The sequence below is a fragment of the Ceratina calcarata genome, unplaced genomic scaffold (genome assembly GCF_001652005.2).
Source record: "Ceratina calcarata isolate Rehan_Ccalc_2016 unplaced genomic scaffold, ASM165200v1 scaffold87, whole genome shotgun sequence".
NCBI lineage: Eukaryota > Metazoa > Arthropoda > Insecta > Hymenoptera > Apidae > Ceratina > Ceratina calcarata.
In genome coordinates this window covers 255,686-273,326 of record NW_017180051.1, presented here as the reverse complement: position 1 = coordinate 273,326, position 17,641 = coordinate 255,686, and the positions used below count along the sequence as shown (strand labels likewise).

The following is a 17,641-nucleotide window of genomic DNA, read 5'->3' as shown; positions in this document are numbered from 1 at the left end:
GACAGGTTTAGGACACCCTGTATATTTCATATGAGAGAATGCATGCTCGCAGATGTGTTCCAAACGTAGAAATGATTTCAAGTCTAAAATCTCTCATGTTTGGATGCTTTTCTTTGTCTAAAATTTCGAGCAGTTCTATTCCAGATATTTTAGCTAGAATAAATGAGTCAGCCTGAATATCACGTAATTCCATTTCATATTTAGAATCTACCAAAATCAATACTAAATGGATTACTGAATAAACTTAAACTCCGTCTAAGGTCATTAAAATCTTGTAAAAAAATTCCAATTAGGATATTTAATGTAGGTACAAATTTTTTGTTCAGTTTGTCATACATTATTTAAAGTTCTGTTTAAAGAGATTGATATGCTTCGCGGATCGCCAGTTGAACAGTGCCGTTATAGAGAAACGCTTACGAGGGATACAAAGCAGGCCATAAAAAGGAACGTACATTATTTAGTTTCGAAAAGTATTCTATCAGTCCTACGAAAAGTGTATTCCACGAACGTAACTCGGTTTTATTTCCCACGGACTCGAAAACGTCGAATACGTGCCGTATATCGAGCCTCCTTTATAAATATATAATTAAGCCTTTTCAATGTTGGAAGAAGCAACTCTTAGGCTTTTCCCATCCCCTCGGTCTGGTCCTGGCCGGCTCGCAGGTCATCGTTTCCTTCGAGAAACAGCCACTTGGAAAGCACTCCCAAAGGTGAACCCTTGCCTCTCCCGGCGCGGTATACCTTACAGAGCCCAGGGTGGTTGGCCACCCTCTGTCTGGGGTCGATTCTTTCTCATTTCGGGCACCCAGGGACCCGCGCCGGTAGCACGTTACACCATCAGCGCTGCCACACTTTCCACTGGCGTAGAACCGACCCAGGCGTTTATTCCCCAGGAATTTAATGAGATTGCAACGTGCGAGCAGAATTTAATTCCTCGAAATGGGCCCCTTAAATCTATCAAGTCCAGGAAGATCGAGCTCTATAACACTTTTTCCCTCACGGTCTCAAGTTTACTTCTCCTTTTAATTTTACTGGCGTTTCTTAACGTGAAACAATGCGAGACGCTCAGGTATTACAATTGCGAAAGTGCTTCGACCTCTGTTAGAACGCGTGTGTGTGCGAAATTATCGTACAACCCTTATTTTTCTAAAGGGGGCTGCGATAGGACTGGAAATTTTCAGTGAAGTAATTTGCCACGTTGGCAGCGATAAACGGGAAACGAAGTATCATATTTGTACGAGGGGCGTCACTGAATAGGTGGATGCACGTGAGCCTTAGGGCGATGACTGAAAGGGGTGGATATTGCTTTTCATTAGCCCGGGCCGCGCGGGACCTTCGAAAAGCTAGACGACCTTGCAACTCTACCTGCCACCGTCGAACGAGCAAACACAGAAAAAGAGAGACAGAGGGGCTGCTCACGTGCGCCACTCTATAATGCAATTTCCGGCTACTTTTACTTTTATCCCTCGGCGCTTGGATGCGCGCGTGCGAGCGTGCGTGCGTGCGTGCGTGCGTGCGTGCGTAACACGTCAGTGCATGCGCACGGAGGTCAAGTGTTAAGCGCTCAGCAATTATACCTGATATCGATCTGCGTTATTGTTCGGGCCTCTTCGGTTCGCGGTCCGACTATTCGCTCGGCTGTTTCAGTCCTCAATCATTCTTGTGATCCAAGATATGTCGTAATAGAAAATACGTAATTTAATCAGGTAGGCTAATAATTTAATAACTTTTAGATATTATCTAGAAATAATAAAACGGTGTCTATGTGAGGCAAGTCGTGTCGTAATTAAAAATGCATAATTCAATCATGTCAGATGATAATTCAATAATTTTTAGAAATCATTTACTGAATTATCTTTGCAAGTCATAGAATATAAGTTATAATAGAAGTTTGATAACTTAATCAGATAAGACGATAATTTAACCATTTTTAGTATAAATGGTGAAATAGTGTCTACTAGGATTATGCGATGCAAGTCACGTCGTAGTAGAAAATGCATAATTTAATGAGGCAAGAAGATAATTTAATAATATTTAGATATTATCTCTAGAAATAGTGAAATACTGTCTATGTGAGGCAAATCTGGTCATGATAGAAAATGCATAATTGAATTTAGAAATAGATTGTGAGACATTGAAATACTGTCTGCTGGGATAATTTGAAAGGTTAAAACAAAATTCGTTTAATTACGATAACGAACGGCGATGGAAGCAGGTAACGCGGAAAATAAGCCTGCTTATTAGCGTGTAAGGCAGCTGAAATTGCGAAGTATATACGGGAAGGAAGCTGATCTTGTTAATAACTCGGGGACCCGGGACAATATCGGGGAGGAGATGGCTGTCGTCTTGTATGCGCTTCATTTATCACTCAAACACTGTAAAATTACATTGCGGCCTCTCGCACCGCGGGCAACGACGCGATGCTTGCGCGGTCCATTTTTGAACGAGGAAACGACGCGACGCGGAAAGCTTTCCCGGGACCAATTATTTTGCTTGAAACGAGAGCTTTGTTATTGTCTGCCTCGGAATCAAGGCTCGTCTCTGCTTCTCGTTACCGGTCGTATATAAAGGTAATGTTTGTCATAACATCGTCATTGAAAAGCTCGATTTTTATAGACCGAGAAAATTGAATGTAAACATTGTGCAGGAAAGCTGAACGTTAATTGGAAGCCATCGAGGAACCATCTTTCACTATCCACCGACCAAACTCCTTTCGGAGTCAGATAGAGTAAGAGTTTTCTTACGACATTAATCTTGATAGTTTCTCAACGAGCTGTCGATCGAGTTTTGACTCGGATGCAACGTATGGGAAAACGTTAAAGAGACCGCTTATCCTCGTAAGTAGGATGCTCGCGGAAAAATTCGGTCGAGCTAGGCGTCCCTCCACTTAAGATACGCGATTTCCAAGTGGCTATAACTTATGCCGATGACCGTTTTTGCCTATCGAGCCGGCGTATAAAGGAAATTTACTGCATCGGAGCGTGTAGCTACGTCGTCTTGGCTCCTCTATGGACGAGCCGCTCTCCCGCGAACCGCAAATGTTATTGGATTTTTCGGTCCCCGATAGAACGATATTTTTACGAGAACGTTTTACTTATTTGCCTGCCGACTATACACACACCCGCAGATCCAGCTGATTGCGTTTTTACGCGAACGCAGACATCGGATTCACCGTGAACCGTCGATTTCGGCTAAATTGGTGTAAGCTTTTTCAGATATAAAATTATCCACGATTTTGCATTTAGCCCGGTCGGTTTAATACCACACGTGATATTAAAATTTCCTGTTCCGAGCATGCGGTTTAATATCATATGCATAAAATCGTATGTAACATTTCATAGAAATTGCAAACATTTTCATTTTACCGTACCGATGCACTCGTTAAATCATGAATTCCGAATTCCGCTGAAGTGCGTCTTAAATAAGTTACACAGGGATTTTATTTAATACCACAAAATTCAGGTTTTCATCTCCAGCCAGACGATTTATGAAAAATATTATTCGGATTTTAAAAAGATTTGCCTTTCACCGTATTCATCCGGGGAAATTTGGCAAATTCGCCGCGTTCGCGGTTGAACTCGCAACCCCGTCCGCGGTTCGGTAGCTCGTCCCGCGGTATCTCCGGCGAGCGCGGCGGCGTGCGGTGCGGCGAGCAGGGGATCTGGTTTCCGTCGAAGCGCGACTCGCTTCATCCGGCCCATTAGAAACAGTTATGGTAGCAGTTAGAATAACAATCGGCCGTGATAAAGCAGCGCGGACTCACCTATTCCGTGACGCCGGCGAATTATCTCGCCCGGGCAATGTTTCGCTAATGTCTCCGGCTTCCCGTGCGTGCAACGCCGCGACTAACATTACGCACCGGTTACGACGTAACCACCCTTACTTTTTCGACCACCTTGAACCGCCCACGTGCGCGTGGCGTGTACGCGCTCGTGATTTACGTGGTAACCGGGCTTAGCCGTGCCGGACCGGGCTAGGCCGGGCTGGGAACCGACGCAACGTTCCCGGGTGCTTGCGTGTCGACACGCACGCATTCGTCTCCTCACGCACCCTCCACGACCCCCGCACTCGCTCCCCTGCCGTAATTATCGGATTTCCACGCGAAATTCCCGCGTCACGGGCCAGTCTACGAAGAAAAGCTGACAGCTCGGGTTGGATACTCGCGTGACACGATAATGACGATGATGAATCGGACCTTGTCGCTAACTCAGCGAGTCGCATTATCAAACTGATAGCAAGTTTTTACGTACCACCTCGTTCGTATCTTAGGACACGTTGTAGAACGTATGATTGAATGAGATGTATTAAGAGATGGATGAACAAATGAAAATTTTAATGAATAAGTTATCTGATCACGTAATCAGGTAATAAATCATCTATGGTTCATTTAGTGGAGAGAGGCACGAGAAAAAGCAAAACGGCTATTTAATTATTTTTTCTTATTTTAAATAGTAGCGAAAATAATTTAGGTGTTCAACATAAAATAAACACCCTGTATATTGATAGATTAAATATTATTCAATATTCAACGTCGTGTTCCACTCAATTATTTATTCCTACCATCAGATATACTATATGTATAAATTGTTATACAACTTGTTACATGATTTATTTCATTTTTATTACGTTGCTACGTGTACATGATATACTAGTAGATTTTGTTAAGCGAGACTATTTATCAGATTTTTTGCCAGACGCAATAACAAAACGAGTCGCGTGCCACGTTGGTTTCAATCTAGACTGGCCATCGTCGAAAATCTCGGTGGATCACGTCGTTACCAACCAGCACGTTTCTATATTTTCCCCGTATCCCGTGGAAATTAAATGTATACAACCGAGCGGAGCTCAACTTTTCGTATAAATTGTCGAGCGAAGATAGATGTTCGCGCACGCGACGCGCCGCGCACTGCACGCTTTGTAGCAGCGGTGGCGCGAGCACGGAGTCACCTGTGATTAAGCGATGTACCGAGATTCAACGCGACGAGTTTGTCATAGTAAAATCGCGGGGGTAAAAAAACGTTGAAAACGGGAGCGAACGGGTCGGCGAGGGGTGACGGTTAGAGAAAGAGAAGTACCTATTCCCTGTGTGTCGAGGGTCAGTACATTCTGCCTAGAAGCATGATTAAGAGCCGTTTTAAAACTGCTGCCACCGTACCGGCATACACACGGCCTTCTTTGAGAGCGAAACCGGGTCACTCTGATTAATTGAAGTTTTTGCGAATACCGACCCGCCCACTCCCCACCCCCGATCCTATTTTCATCCCATTAAAATACGGGTAATTAATGCCGTGACATTCTTCGCCCGGGCCGGAGTGCCGCGATATCGGGCCGACACGATGAAAAGGTATACCCGTCGTTCTATGAAAATCCGCCCGGCGTTTGCCCGTATCGCGCGTATCTACCCGCCACACCGTTTTGCGTATTCAGGTGGCATTTTTTTTGTAACTTTCCCACACTGCTCGGTTATTAAAAGATGCAGTCTCGCTTTAACGGCTTACGACGGGCTAAATAAAATAACGAAGCGGACGCGAAAACAGAGGAGGACGGAAAATGGGACGGGAGGGACGTCAGTGCTCATTAAAAACTATCGTGAAGGAAGAACAGGAAAGCGGAACGATCTCAGAGCTTCGTGTAGGAGCATCGGCGCCTTGCTTGCTTCTCAATAATTCCTCTTCCTCTTACTTAACGTTGTTGTTGTTTTTGGAAACAGGAAACGGCAGTCACTCATAAAATGAGAACGAGTGGAATAGTGTATCGTAAATTCAACAACTGACTGTGAGAACGGTTGCTCTTTCGTTCTCTTTATCCTGTTCCTTATGTTACTCTCATCTTGTTGTAAGGAAATCGTTAGTATTCGCAGACGATCACGTCTATACATTTCTTTACTCTTCCAAGAATAATTAGAAACAGGAAAGTAGAACCCGTAAAATGTATTTAATTTACGATTTGGAAAATAGCGTTTGGTTAATCGTGTGGCCTGAATCCGACGCGTTCGTTATCGAGCCGTGGCAGCGAAGAAAAGCAGGCCTCCTTGTCCCGGAACGCGAACGTGCTCGCGCATTTGCAGGGAAGCGCGCAGAAAGGCGAAGCTTGTTGGCGCCTCGAGCCTTAATTACCCCCGGCGGTCTTTTGAAGCCGCGCCGTTGCCGTCTTTGGCCCCGTGACAATTATTATTACGCGGGTACAACTTGCGCGGCCGCATACACAAACAGGTACCGACGTACGTTCCTGCCTTCTTCTTGCGAGCTGCGCGCGTGTGCACGCAAACTCTCGCGTGCGCTGAAAACTTAAGGTTCCCGGTGCCAACATTCGAGAACACTCTTTTCACTCCCTGCCGCGGATAATTCCGCGGAATATTCGAGATATTCTAGAACGTCGGCCATACACGCGTGTAAGCGACCCTAAAAAAAAAAAGACAAAGAAATGCGACTTTCGTGGAAGGGTTGTAATTAAGGAATCTTTTCGTCCGCTTTCACTGAAAGTCTCAAAACGCAACCGCAGATTCTGGTCTCAGTGAAGATTCCCTGCCGTAATTAGCTTCGAACATTTCGCAACCTCTCACAGATTAATGAGACGCCGCCGCAGCGAATTTTTTCACTCCATTCCTTGGAAAGATAAATATTTAATCTCGTAAACGATGTATATTCACATTATGCAATAGAGTTTATTATTTTTGTGCAGGCTTTTCTATTTTCATAACTCGCTGACGGTAAAGACTTCAATTATAATTATCAGGCACGTTGTTCGATTTTCAGATGTTCAACCGGTTGTAATTGTTCAATTTACAAGCAGCGGGGATAAACGAGCTCCGACGATCGGCTCTGAGCGGGTATCCGATAATTGGGACAGCTTCGTCCCGAATTAGTGAATAATCATGAGGCAGAGAAGATGGAAGTTGGTCTTTGCATGAAATCATAAGGTGGAACGCGTGACGGTGAAAGAGTCTTCGCGGAGGAGCGAACTTCTGCAGTCTGGTGCCGTTGCCGCATTAGCGCCGGCGCAAGTGGTCCATCAATATTAATAAGGCAGTAACTGGACAGCGGATGTAGATATAGAGACGGACGATCGGATAACCGATTTACCAGAGAGAGAGAGAGAGAGAGAGGGGGGGGGATGGTCAGCGGCCTTCGGGGAAATTTACAGTTTTATTTTGCATTCTGGCTGCGAGACTGGAATTTTTTTAACCCGTGAAACTTTCACGACGATGGGATGATTAATCCTGTGACGCCTAGTAGCCGGGGATTTGCATTTAATGACGATATCTGCCGGCGAGTAATTCAATATACCACTTTCAAGATTTTCTTGGAAATTCAGACTGTTGATAGGTTTGATGAACGGCTACACGCCCCTTAGCAAACCAGTACAGCTAGCAACTTTCAAGAAATAAACTTTAACATAGAAATCTTAAACAGGAATTTCATCGTGTGTATAGAGAACATAAAATTATAGTGGCTCACGGAAGTATTTAACATTTTTTAAGGACCTAATATCATTTCAATCATTTACTATTGGACCAAACAACATTGTTAGATGATTGTAGGATGATAGAAGACCGAGTTTACTATATAATGTGTACAAAAGTTGACCATTTTTATTGGTTGGAATTGTGAAAGAAACAGCGGGCTTGCAGATTTTTTAATTACACGATTAACGATTAACTTCTCGAGAACGAAGTCCTTGACGAGCCGATGAGAAAATTATTTCTATAAGTCCGTATTTGCACTGTTTCTGCCGGGTTATTAATAAAAGAGATGAAAATTTCAAAATATTACCGACAAGTGTTAAAAAAATTAAGTAACGAGCCTCTTGAAGACTTAATCGTTAATTGCAAGCCTGGAAAAAAAATAAATATCACGGTTTTTAACTTTTTTACGAGGGTACCCAATAAAAGTTTGAATCATGCTTTTTGTAGCTGTAACTAAGTTGTCTGCATGTACAAAATTTCAATCATACAAATGAACGATGAAAGTATAAAAAAGTTAGGCACATCCAAACATATATTGTTTTTTATCTCAGTTGTAGACCAATGATCGTGCAAACCTGTGATTTTCGTAATTTTAAGTAAACTACTTCTTCTCAACGAACTTGTATAATAAGCAATTTTGGAGAAACGAACATTTATGTGAAAATCCTAAGAGTAGCCATTTACTAACAAGTACTGCATTCAGCGAACTATTGTCCCTATTTCATCGGAAACTAATTGTTAGAAAATTAACCAGCTTGCAAACAGGAACATGGTTCCAGCCAACCGCTAATTTCCACCGGTTGAAGCGTGCTCTGATCGAGGGTATCGGTGTCGAAATTAGACTTTACACGAAATCACGAAGCGGAACACGCGACGCTGGCCACCGAGGCTCGCAGACGAGACCGCAGTCCCCTGACGCGTTAATCCTCGCTCGGTCCATCAATATTAATAAGATCCCGGTACTGTGGCTCGAGATACGGGGACGCTCGATCGCCTCCGACCAATTTGCCTGCTTATTTCTTTTCAGGACGCTGTTGGCAGCGCCGTAAAACGGTGCAAGGGCCATTAATGACCGTCATACGTCACGTCAAAATCGCGCCCGGAGGGACGTACCGCGTTTAAAGTGTCGTAATAGCCGCGTGGTCGAGGTCCGTAAACACTGACACTGGATGTTAAGGACAATTCCGCAAAAATGTTTCGCGTCGCCCTTGGCTCCTTACGAGCCTCTTATTACCAGCGCACCGCGCGTCGCTTCCATGCCTTAAACCGGTACTTGCTGAAATTGCCTTGGTACATTCTGTACCCTTGCCTTTGAGTGCTCTTAATTCTACAAGTTTCTCAAGTCGAGCTTGATTCATCTCCAAGTTTATTCACACAATGACAGGAGCTCTATCAGTTTACGTCAGCATAATCTTGTACGCCTCTTAACGTTTACTTAAATTAATGATCTATTCAATATAGAATTCAAAACGTTTATTGAATTACGAAAGCAGTAGAATAACTTCTCGCATGATAAGAAAAATATTGTGTAGGTCCAATACTGCTATTTTCCAATTGTATGAACCAGAATTCGTGTCCAATTAAACTGGAAAATTGGCGAGCTTTTCCTACCGCGGACCCGATTTATTTCGAGGGCGGGGTTGAAAAATCGTGGAAAGAAACGTAATGGCGAGGATCCGGACTACTGGAGGTCTGTATAATGCAAGAGCTATTCGCGAAACTCGGGAACACAAAGACCGCAAGGCTCGGGCTTCGTAGCTGGAGTAGCTCGACAAAGTGGCGCATCGCCGGTACGAAATTAGCTTACGGATTCGCGATAAGCGGCTTACGTTTCAAGCGGGATAATCCTCCAGGCTGGTCTTCGATTCTTGATCGTCGGCCGGGCGCTTTGAGCTACCGGCGGTCGCGCGCCGGCCGGCCGAGCGGGTTGAAATCTTTACGCCTCGAGAGCATCACCAGGAATAACAATCCGGCCGCTTTAATCGGCGCGGAATTATTATTTCAGGCCAATGACCAGGCCGTGATTCGGTTTCGAGTATTCCCGGCGCAGCTGCCGATCGTACAGCGAGAGCAGATGCACGGATCGTCCATAAATCACGATATCTCGAGCTGTTTTTTAATCAATCCCGCGGCAGCCAGTGCACTTTTGATCGCGACCCCCGCCTTCTGCGAAACGTTACTTGTAACGCCAATGATCGCCGATATATTTAGCCTGATCAACCAGATCAAGGACATAATTCATGAAACGTTGTATAAATGCCGTTTGATGCTCGGATTTCAAAGTTTACAGACACGTGTCCGAGCAATTTATCCCCTTTGTACAACTAAACAAGATATCTCGCGAGATTAACGCTTTTAACGATAAATATAGCCACCTAACTTGTCTAAAATCTGAAGTATAACTAATAGTGATTCGTCAAAATCAATTTTAATTATCCGTAGGACATCTTGACAAGAAATTCTTGACCATTCAATAAATTCTTCTTAAATTCTTTTCCGGATCTTTTAATCCGGAAATCTGTAAGAGATCCCACTAATTATGACCTCTTTTGTCATTGCGAGATTAAATTTCATAGCCTTTGTAAATTATATTACCCTTGACGGCTGATTGAATAAAAGAATTTAATGACTAAAGTGATTCTGGTTACGAATTTCTCTCCAAGATATCCTACAGATAATTAAAATTGACTGTAACCAATAAATGTTATTTATACAGCATATTTTAAGCAAGCTTTTAGATTTAATATAATTTTCATTAATGGTGCAACGATTTGTAAATAAACTTTTGACCCAAGCTTGGATTCGATTTAACGGGACAGACTGAAACTAGACGGTCAGGCCACGCGTCAGCAAATCAGTTAATGGGCTCGCCGAGGTATAAGGGGAGACTCACCTTTTTATATCGAACCCACTTGCCCAGATGCGGTCGCCAGTACTCGAGCAGATACTCTTCCGCGTACTCAACGCCGAGACCGTTCCCGAAACGACCTTGGCTGGCGGTAGCCGTGATCAAATGAACTGAATGAAGGTCGATCTGCAACCATTCTCGCGCCTCCTGGTTGATCTGATTCTTGGGGCACCACGCGCCACCGAGATTCTCCACTTTTAATCTGAAACAAAAAAACGAACTCGTTCAATTTCAAAGTCGGACGATAATTAAGGGGCTAGGGTAGTCACGTGACTTTTCTAATATATACATCTTATGAAGTACATATAACATTTATACTTCTTTAATGTATAACTAATAAAATGCTATTACTATAATATTAACTGATGCTAAAACTGAATCCTGACTCATTTCCCTACTCGCTATGTTTCATTTTTTATTAACGAAAGTTATACTAAAGATCCTACGTAATTGTCGCTTTCATCTCGGCGAACGTTAAGATTTTTTCTGGAAGATTGCGTTTAACGAAATCCTCAAGTCTTCAGTAAACGAAAAACTGTTGAGAAAGTCTAAGGGATAGGTAACAGTGGGAGTTGCGATTCCAGGCACGTTCGCAAGAAGTTTCTGCGTATCGGAGTAACGAATAATCGGATACAACATTCTTGAAAGATTCCGCGAACTTTGACGTATTCCTCTTCGAACGTTCGGCAATTCTTCACCCGGCCTTTCGATGTTCCCCTCGAGGCATAACTGATTAATTAAGGCCGAAGATATCCTTCTTTGTTCTCGTTTTCCGTTCAAGATTTTCCAACTAAATTCCGATATCGCAACGAATACGGAACTCATTCATCTTCAACTTTTAATACCTTCATTATCGAAATTACAAATTTCAGCATCTTTCAATGCTTCTCAAAGTGGATTTGTTGTTCCCTGATTTCGATTCACGTTCGATTGAAAAGAATTGCGAACAAACATTTCATATTCATTCCATCCATAAAATAAAGCAACTGGCGTGATCCAGGCTTGGAAGTTCCTTGCCAGAAAAAATTCCACTGTTTCGGGATTTTTAAATTCCCGGGGAGCTCGTTTTCCTCAGCCCGGGGCGAAGCAATTTCAATCGTCATTAAAAAACAAACAGCCCGGCGGGCGGCGAGGCGGCTCATTTAAAATTAAAAACGTGTAGAATAATCATAAAACCGTAAAATCTTCGCGCCCTCGCGAAACTTTCCCACCCTTGGGAGCCACGCGAACTTTCACAACTCACGGGTTTCACGTTTTCCCTCGTTTCGCCCTCTTTATACTCATTAAAAATAACACATTTGAAAAAGTGTAAAAAATAAATTATATAAATATTGGAATGATTAATGACACGCTAAATCCTCATTACTTCACTGCAGATCTGATGTATTCTCATGGAAATTGTACATATATACAAGGAAATATTGAATATGAAAAATGATAATAGGGTCTCATGTTTCATTCAGTCATTTATTTATTTCTATACAGATTTGTGGGTAATAATCAAACTGCGGATTTTTATGTAAAGTCATATTTTCTGAAACACATTTTAAGGAATATAATCCATTTACACAGATTTTCCATTTGTATTACTTCCTAATATAAAACTTACATCAAATTTTTTATGTATTTTTCGAGATTATATAAAAGAGGTTTATTTTCTATCTATAATCGCATAAAAATCGACGGTCTAGGAATAACATATATGGTGTTCGAAATTGATCTGGAGAAAATATCCTTATAAAGAGAAATGTGATCGAAGGACTAAAACAAATGTATTCGCATTTAGGGATATTCAGGTAACTTAAGCTGATGTGCTAAATATTTTATTTTGCATACGAATGTCTGCTCGTTAAGCGTCAATACGGAGGTAAGGAAACGTGACAGTTGAAAGAAGAGCAAGAAGAAAGTGATACGCGGCGTGTGTACAGGCGAGTGATCGGAGGTGCGAGCCGGCCATTTAATATGTCCAGCCAGGCAGCCACCGCGCCGCCGGGAGCCGGCATCGGCGTGCTTCAGTTTTAATCTTTGGGGGTCGAAAGCGAGGCGCGGAGAGAGGGCCGGGCTGTAGTCGGCATGAATAAAAGATGAGGCGCGAAGCGCCTTCCCTAATTGCGTGGACCGTTTAAATGCTTGGCTAAGAGCGAAGCTTCTCTTGGCCGGCATGTCCGTGTTGGTATATCCTTTGGGAAGGTGCGAGGCCGACGACGTCGACGACGGGACGAAGAGGACACCCAAACGTCTTCGAGGTTTAACCGTCCTCGTCGAGAGTTTGTTTTAGCGTCGCGCATTATTCTTCATTACCGGAATATTTGGAGGCGTGTTTTAACAACGTGTACCCGACGGTATCCGCGTTATCCTTAATTGTCGCCAGGGAAATAGCCAACGACGTCCCCTCCGCGATACGGATAATTCGGTTTCTTTCATAAACGGAAAACAAGCTGGGAAGTTTGCAATCTTTGCAGAATTTTGAATGGATGGGATTAGCCTTTAGAGCTCCCCTCGCTTTAATTTCGTTCATTTTAATACACAATTTAGGTAAACTGGTATAAGCGAAATCTTTTGTCAAGTTTAACATTAATATTTGTAAACGTTGTTATATGGCAACGTTATTTAGTAATTATGTTAGATATAGATTCCTTGTCTTCTATTTTCTATACCGAAATTTCATCATTCTGTATCTTCACTTCTTCACTCTTATCTGCAAACTTTGTCCTGTCTTCAAACTCTGTTCCAGTTGCATTATGTTTGAACCTTGTCTTCAACACGTCATCCTAAACTTCTAACTCTGATATTCCTGCTCGTACAAATCCTAATCCCTACCACTTAAACGCTTATATTTTACTCTACTTATGGTCAGACGAACCTTAAATTCATTTGCAATTAATTCCTACTGAATACCCCTTCATTTAAGAGACCCTTAGTTTTTACCGTACCGTTTAACTAAATACTGTTGTCACATATTCTTGTAATCAGTACATAATCAATCGTCATTGAATCTTCAGGCAATTTATCCGGAAGAACCCGGCCCGACAGCTTTCCACCGAGCCACTAACTCCACTTGACAAATTACGATCGTTGGCTCAATGGGACAGAAACAAGAATGACGCTTCCATCGCATCTGACGACGCGGTATCTTCGACGGGATTGAACCGAGTCCTTCTTATCTAAACTCGTTTCACCTGATCGCCCGTCTCGTTTCGCTTGCCACGTAGTGTTTACCATGTAACGCGGTGCCGCGTGTAATTTGCAACGGGACCGCCAAATTAATGCGTGCCACCCGATTTTTTCGCGTTCGCCCCTATCGTTACGACGCGATATCGCGCGCCGACGAGGTGCCGCGCTAATAATCGTGCTTACCGGCCATCAAAGCAGGAATGATAACGCGGGGCGGTCGTACTCGAGGGCAGCGTCGTTGCAACAACGTGTCCCGAGCCTGGTTCCGCGAGATTTACAGCTCGACCGTTGGCAACCGCCTCTTTATCCCTAACAACCACCTCGGACTGGTTTCCCCGTCGTTGCAACAACGAGGAAGGAGGAGACGCACGACGCAACCTGCAATTCCGCGACGCGATGGAATAATAGAAGCGTAGGACTGTTTTACGACGTTGATCGAGGCATTAGGACGCGACTCTGAGTTATCTTGTAAAATCCAGTGTCGTCCACGCTTGCCAGAGTCGAATGTTAATTGATACCGCTTGGTATTAACGGCTAATTGATATGGACTGTCACACACAGGCGTGTACGCTGACAGTAAGACGCGCTCGGTTTATGACGCCTCTGGAACGCGTATGCAAATGTATATGCTGAGAACATTAAACTGACAAGGAGTTTACGATACGGACAAAATGCGTTTGTATTAATGAACATGGAATGTCGTATGTTACGCGCTCGATATAAGAATTCCCCTCGAATCGATATGAATAATTTATGCACGCGAGGTGTTGCGAAACATTTCTGTCAATCATACGGAACATAGTAATAAAACGTGCTCCTTGTTAAGATTCAGATTATATTCCTCCGCCTCTGGTTAATAGTGTAATCCAGCAGTTCAGAAACACGTGAAGCTATCTTGATTTTTCACAAACCTCGAAATGGACAGTATTATAAATATCGCGTCTCGTTATCTGATTTCAGATTCAATATCAAACCGGGGTGAGATCGAAAAATGAAAATTGAATGCGTTTATTCTAATGAGAAAATTATTATACAAGTAAGGAGGACACGTTTATTCGAAATAAAAGTGGCTTGAATCGAAGAAAAACAATATAAACGATCGATACCTGTTTCAGCGAATGTATTCACGCAATCAATTCGTATCGTATCTGATCAATCTGCGGCGTTTCATATTTCCCGGTGTTAACGGGAGACGTTCACGGGGCCGAGGCATTACCGTCGGAAATTATTATCGTCGCCGCGAGACACCGCGATAACACGGCCCCGTCACCGATCCCCCTTCACTTTTTTATCATTCCCGACGCGGTTTAGCCCGAGTTACGTCTGTCCGCGGCCTACACGCGCCGTTTCAACCGGCTTTTTGCCGTCAACTCTCGGGGAAAGCATCGAGCCTCGTGTGTGGTCCGCCGTCCGTCGAAAAAGAACGATCGAGGTGTAGAGTGCGAGGGGGACTTTGTTTCGGACCTTCGAAAATCCCGTCCCCCGACCGACGCAGCCGCGGATGGCATTAAATTGACCGCGACGAAAAAAAAAAAGGAGAGACACCGTAACGGAGTTAAATTTTCCATTGCGTTAACCGCCTCGCGGGCGATTCTGAATTCGCCGAAATTAGCCGGAACGTGACACACCGACGCGACGTTATACACTCGGTCTGTATTATGCAAACCGTTGGTAGCCGAGAGACATTGACACGCCGCCGGACTTATCTGATTCAGGCCGTGTAGACGCGTTGAAAAAAAGGAAAGGAACGACGGGAAAAGAGGACGTAATTCGTGGGAGGGTTCTTGCCCGTTGAAAATTTCGTGCTCACGTTGAACCATAAATTCGTCTGCTCGCTACACGCGAGAATTTTTGCACTCGGATTGTTTTACGAGCCGCGCCGTTCCCGACGCCCCGGAAAATACGCGATCGCTGCTTTTTAATTAGAAAACTTGTCGCTGTACTTGCCAGTGTTCTTCGTTCTCTTCAAATCGAATTTAACACACGACAATCAGAATTATTTTTGCATTCTCTCAAAACACACGTTCTATCTTCTTTTACGTCTGTATTTTATCATTCATTGTACTTCGTATAAATGTAAACTTTGTGTTACGACGTTCCTCAGCTAATATAATTTCTGTGACTGCGGTCTCTGCTGATCAAGATACTCCGTCTCCGAGCTAAATGCCGTGACAATGAGTACGTACCACAATAGGAGATATCTACTCGATTAGATTAAGGCTGTAGCGTGACCACGTTTCTGCAATTATCATGTGTCTCTTGCTCTCCTTCGGTTTATGTGTACGAACAACTCTCAGCACTCGCTGTTATACCCCGGCACGGTTTCATCTCGAAAATTCCATTTCTATTACATATTACCTGCAATCGACATTAAGCGAGATACGACGCGACCGCAATTTAGTCGATACCGCAACGTAGGGACTTCATTTGATAAGATTAAACCCATAATATCGGCAAATATCCCTGTTTCTATTTACTAATTATTATATTAAATATTCTTTGAATTTCTATTTATAACTGACAATCTGTAATGCAAATGGTTTAAAAATAATTTACAAAATGCATTTATTTACATGTAACATTATACAAGATGCAACTTACAATTCAATTAAAGAAAAATTCAGGAGATGTTATAAATTAGGGTGAGTTAAAAATATTTACGTAGCCTCTAGACATTTTTTTATTTTATACAGATATAATTCCTCTACAGATTTCTGAAACGTGTAGCCAATTTATCAATGCGTTATTGAGCTTTTAACTTGAGGTACAAGAGATGAATTAAATTAAGAGTAGAACAGAAGAGGATTACACATAGAATCGAGAGGATAAGGGATATCGACCGCGATCTAAGATTTCCACTCGGTTGGGATTGAGGGAACATCGTGGACACCGTCGCCGAGCAATAAACGTTATCAGGATACGCTCCGGTCCGGGGAGGCTATTACCTCCTTAAGGATTCGTCGTGTTTTTCTTCGCGAAATCAAGGAGAAGGTTGCCTGCACTTAGAGAACGAACCTTCGTCCTACTCGGGCCGTTCCCCTCTGTTTTATCTCACGGGCTTCCCATCCAGCGTACGCGTTCCTATTTCTCTCCCCGACTAGTATCGCCTCGGCGGAATATCAGCAGCCCGCTTATATTGAACCCGTTCAAATTTGTACCGCCCCGGTACGATCTGATACATCCGTGCAAATTGAATTCCGGTTTTCGATTCGGTATCAGCGAAAACGTGTAACAAATAACTAAGAGGGGGCTTCGCTCGGGTCTACCCTCCCAAATTACGCGGTCGCGTGTCGTAAAATCATCATTTTTACCTTATCCGAAGAATTCCTTTTCACGAGAGAAAACGGGCTCCCAATTCCGCGAGCTTTTCCCGCCCCCGCCTCGTATCGCAGTATTTCGATTTTATCAGATTCTTGGAAACCTTATGGAACTTTTATGGAAGCTCGTGGAACGTACAATGGATTTCAATGACCCCTTCCTTAACCTGGGCGCAGCGAAGATCGAAAATGGGATTCACCTCGGACGCGAGCGTGTAATCGACTGCGAGCATAAAGCCCCCTCGTACCTGCCTGTATCCTTATCTGCGCCTTCTAAATCACGGTGTATCAAGTAATGACTCTAAAAGCCATTACTCGCGCAAAAAGTCCGCCGCGTTCCTCGGCTGTACGCGCGTTAGCGTATTTCCTTTACGTAGCCTCGTATCTTGACAGCTTTAATTTTTATACGTCGACCCGTGCGAAACGGGTAACACCGCAGATTCTTCAATCCTACGAAAGCGGCGGGAAATTGTTTTCGCTGTTACGTACTTGCTAAAGGTGACTCGTGTTACGAGAATCTATTCCCTGGCTGAATTATAAAAATTCAAGAATATATATTCAACTTGCCTCGGACACGTTGTCTAGCATCGAATATGCATTTCCAATGCATATAGAGTGTGTCAGTAATATGTGTGATACCAGTAAAGAAATTATGACATCGAAAGTTGACCGAGTTTCGAAGATGATTATTCAACTACAAATTGTCGACGATGATTTTTCTTTTAAATTAACACTAGAAAGACTGAAACTTAGTATATACCTATATTGCCCAAAGCA

General features: G+C 43.3%; 1 protein-coding gene across 1 annotated transcript in view; it reads right to left on the bottom strand.

The window, feature by feature from the left end:
• LOC108631302 (discoidin domain-containing receptor 2) overlaps window positions 1–17,641 on the bottom strand; it is a 178,246-nt gene that overhangs the window by 52,761 nt on the left and 107,844 nt on the right. The window contains exon 4 of the mRNA XM_018035141.2: window positions 10,359–10,575. Coding sequence (XP_017890630.1) covers window positions 10,359–10,575 — 217 coding nt within the window. The remainder of the gene's footprint in view (window positions 1–10,358; window positions 10,576–17,641) is intronic.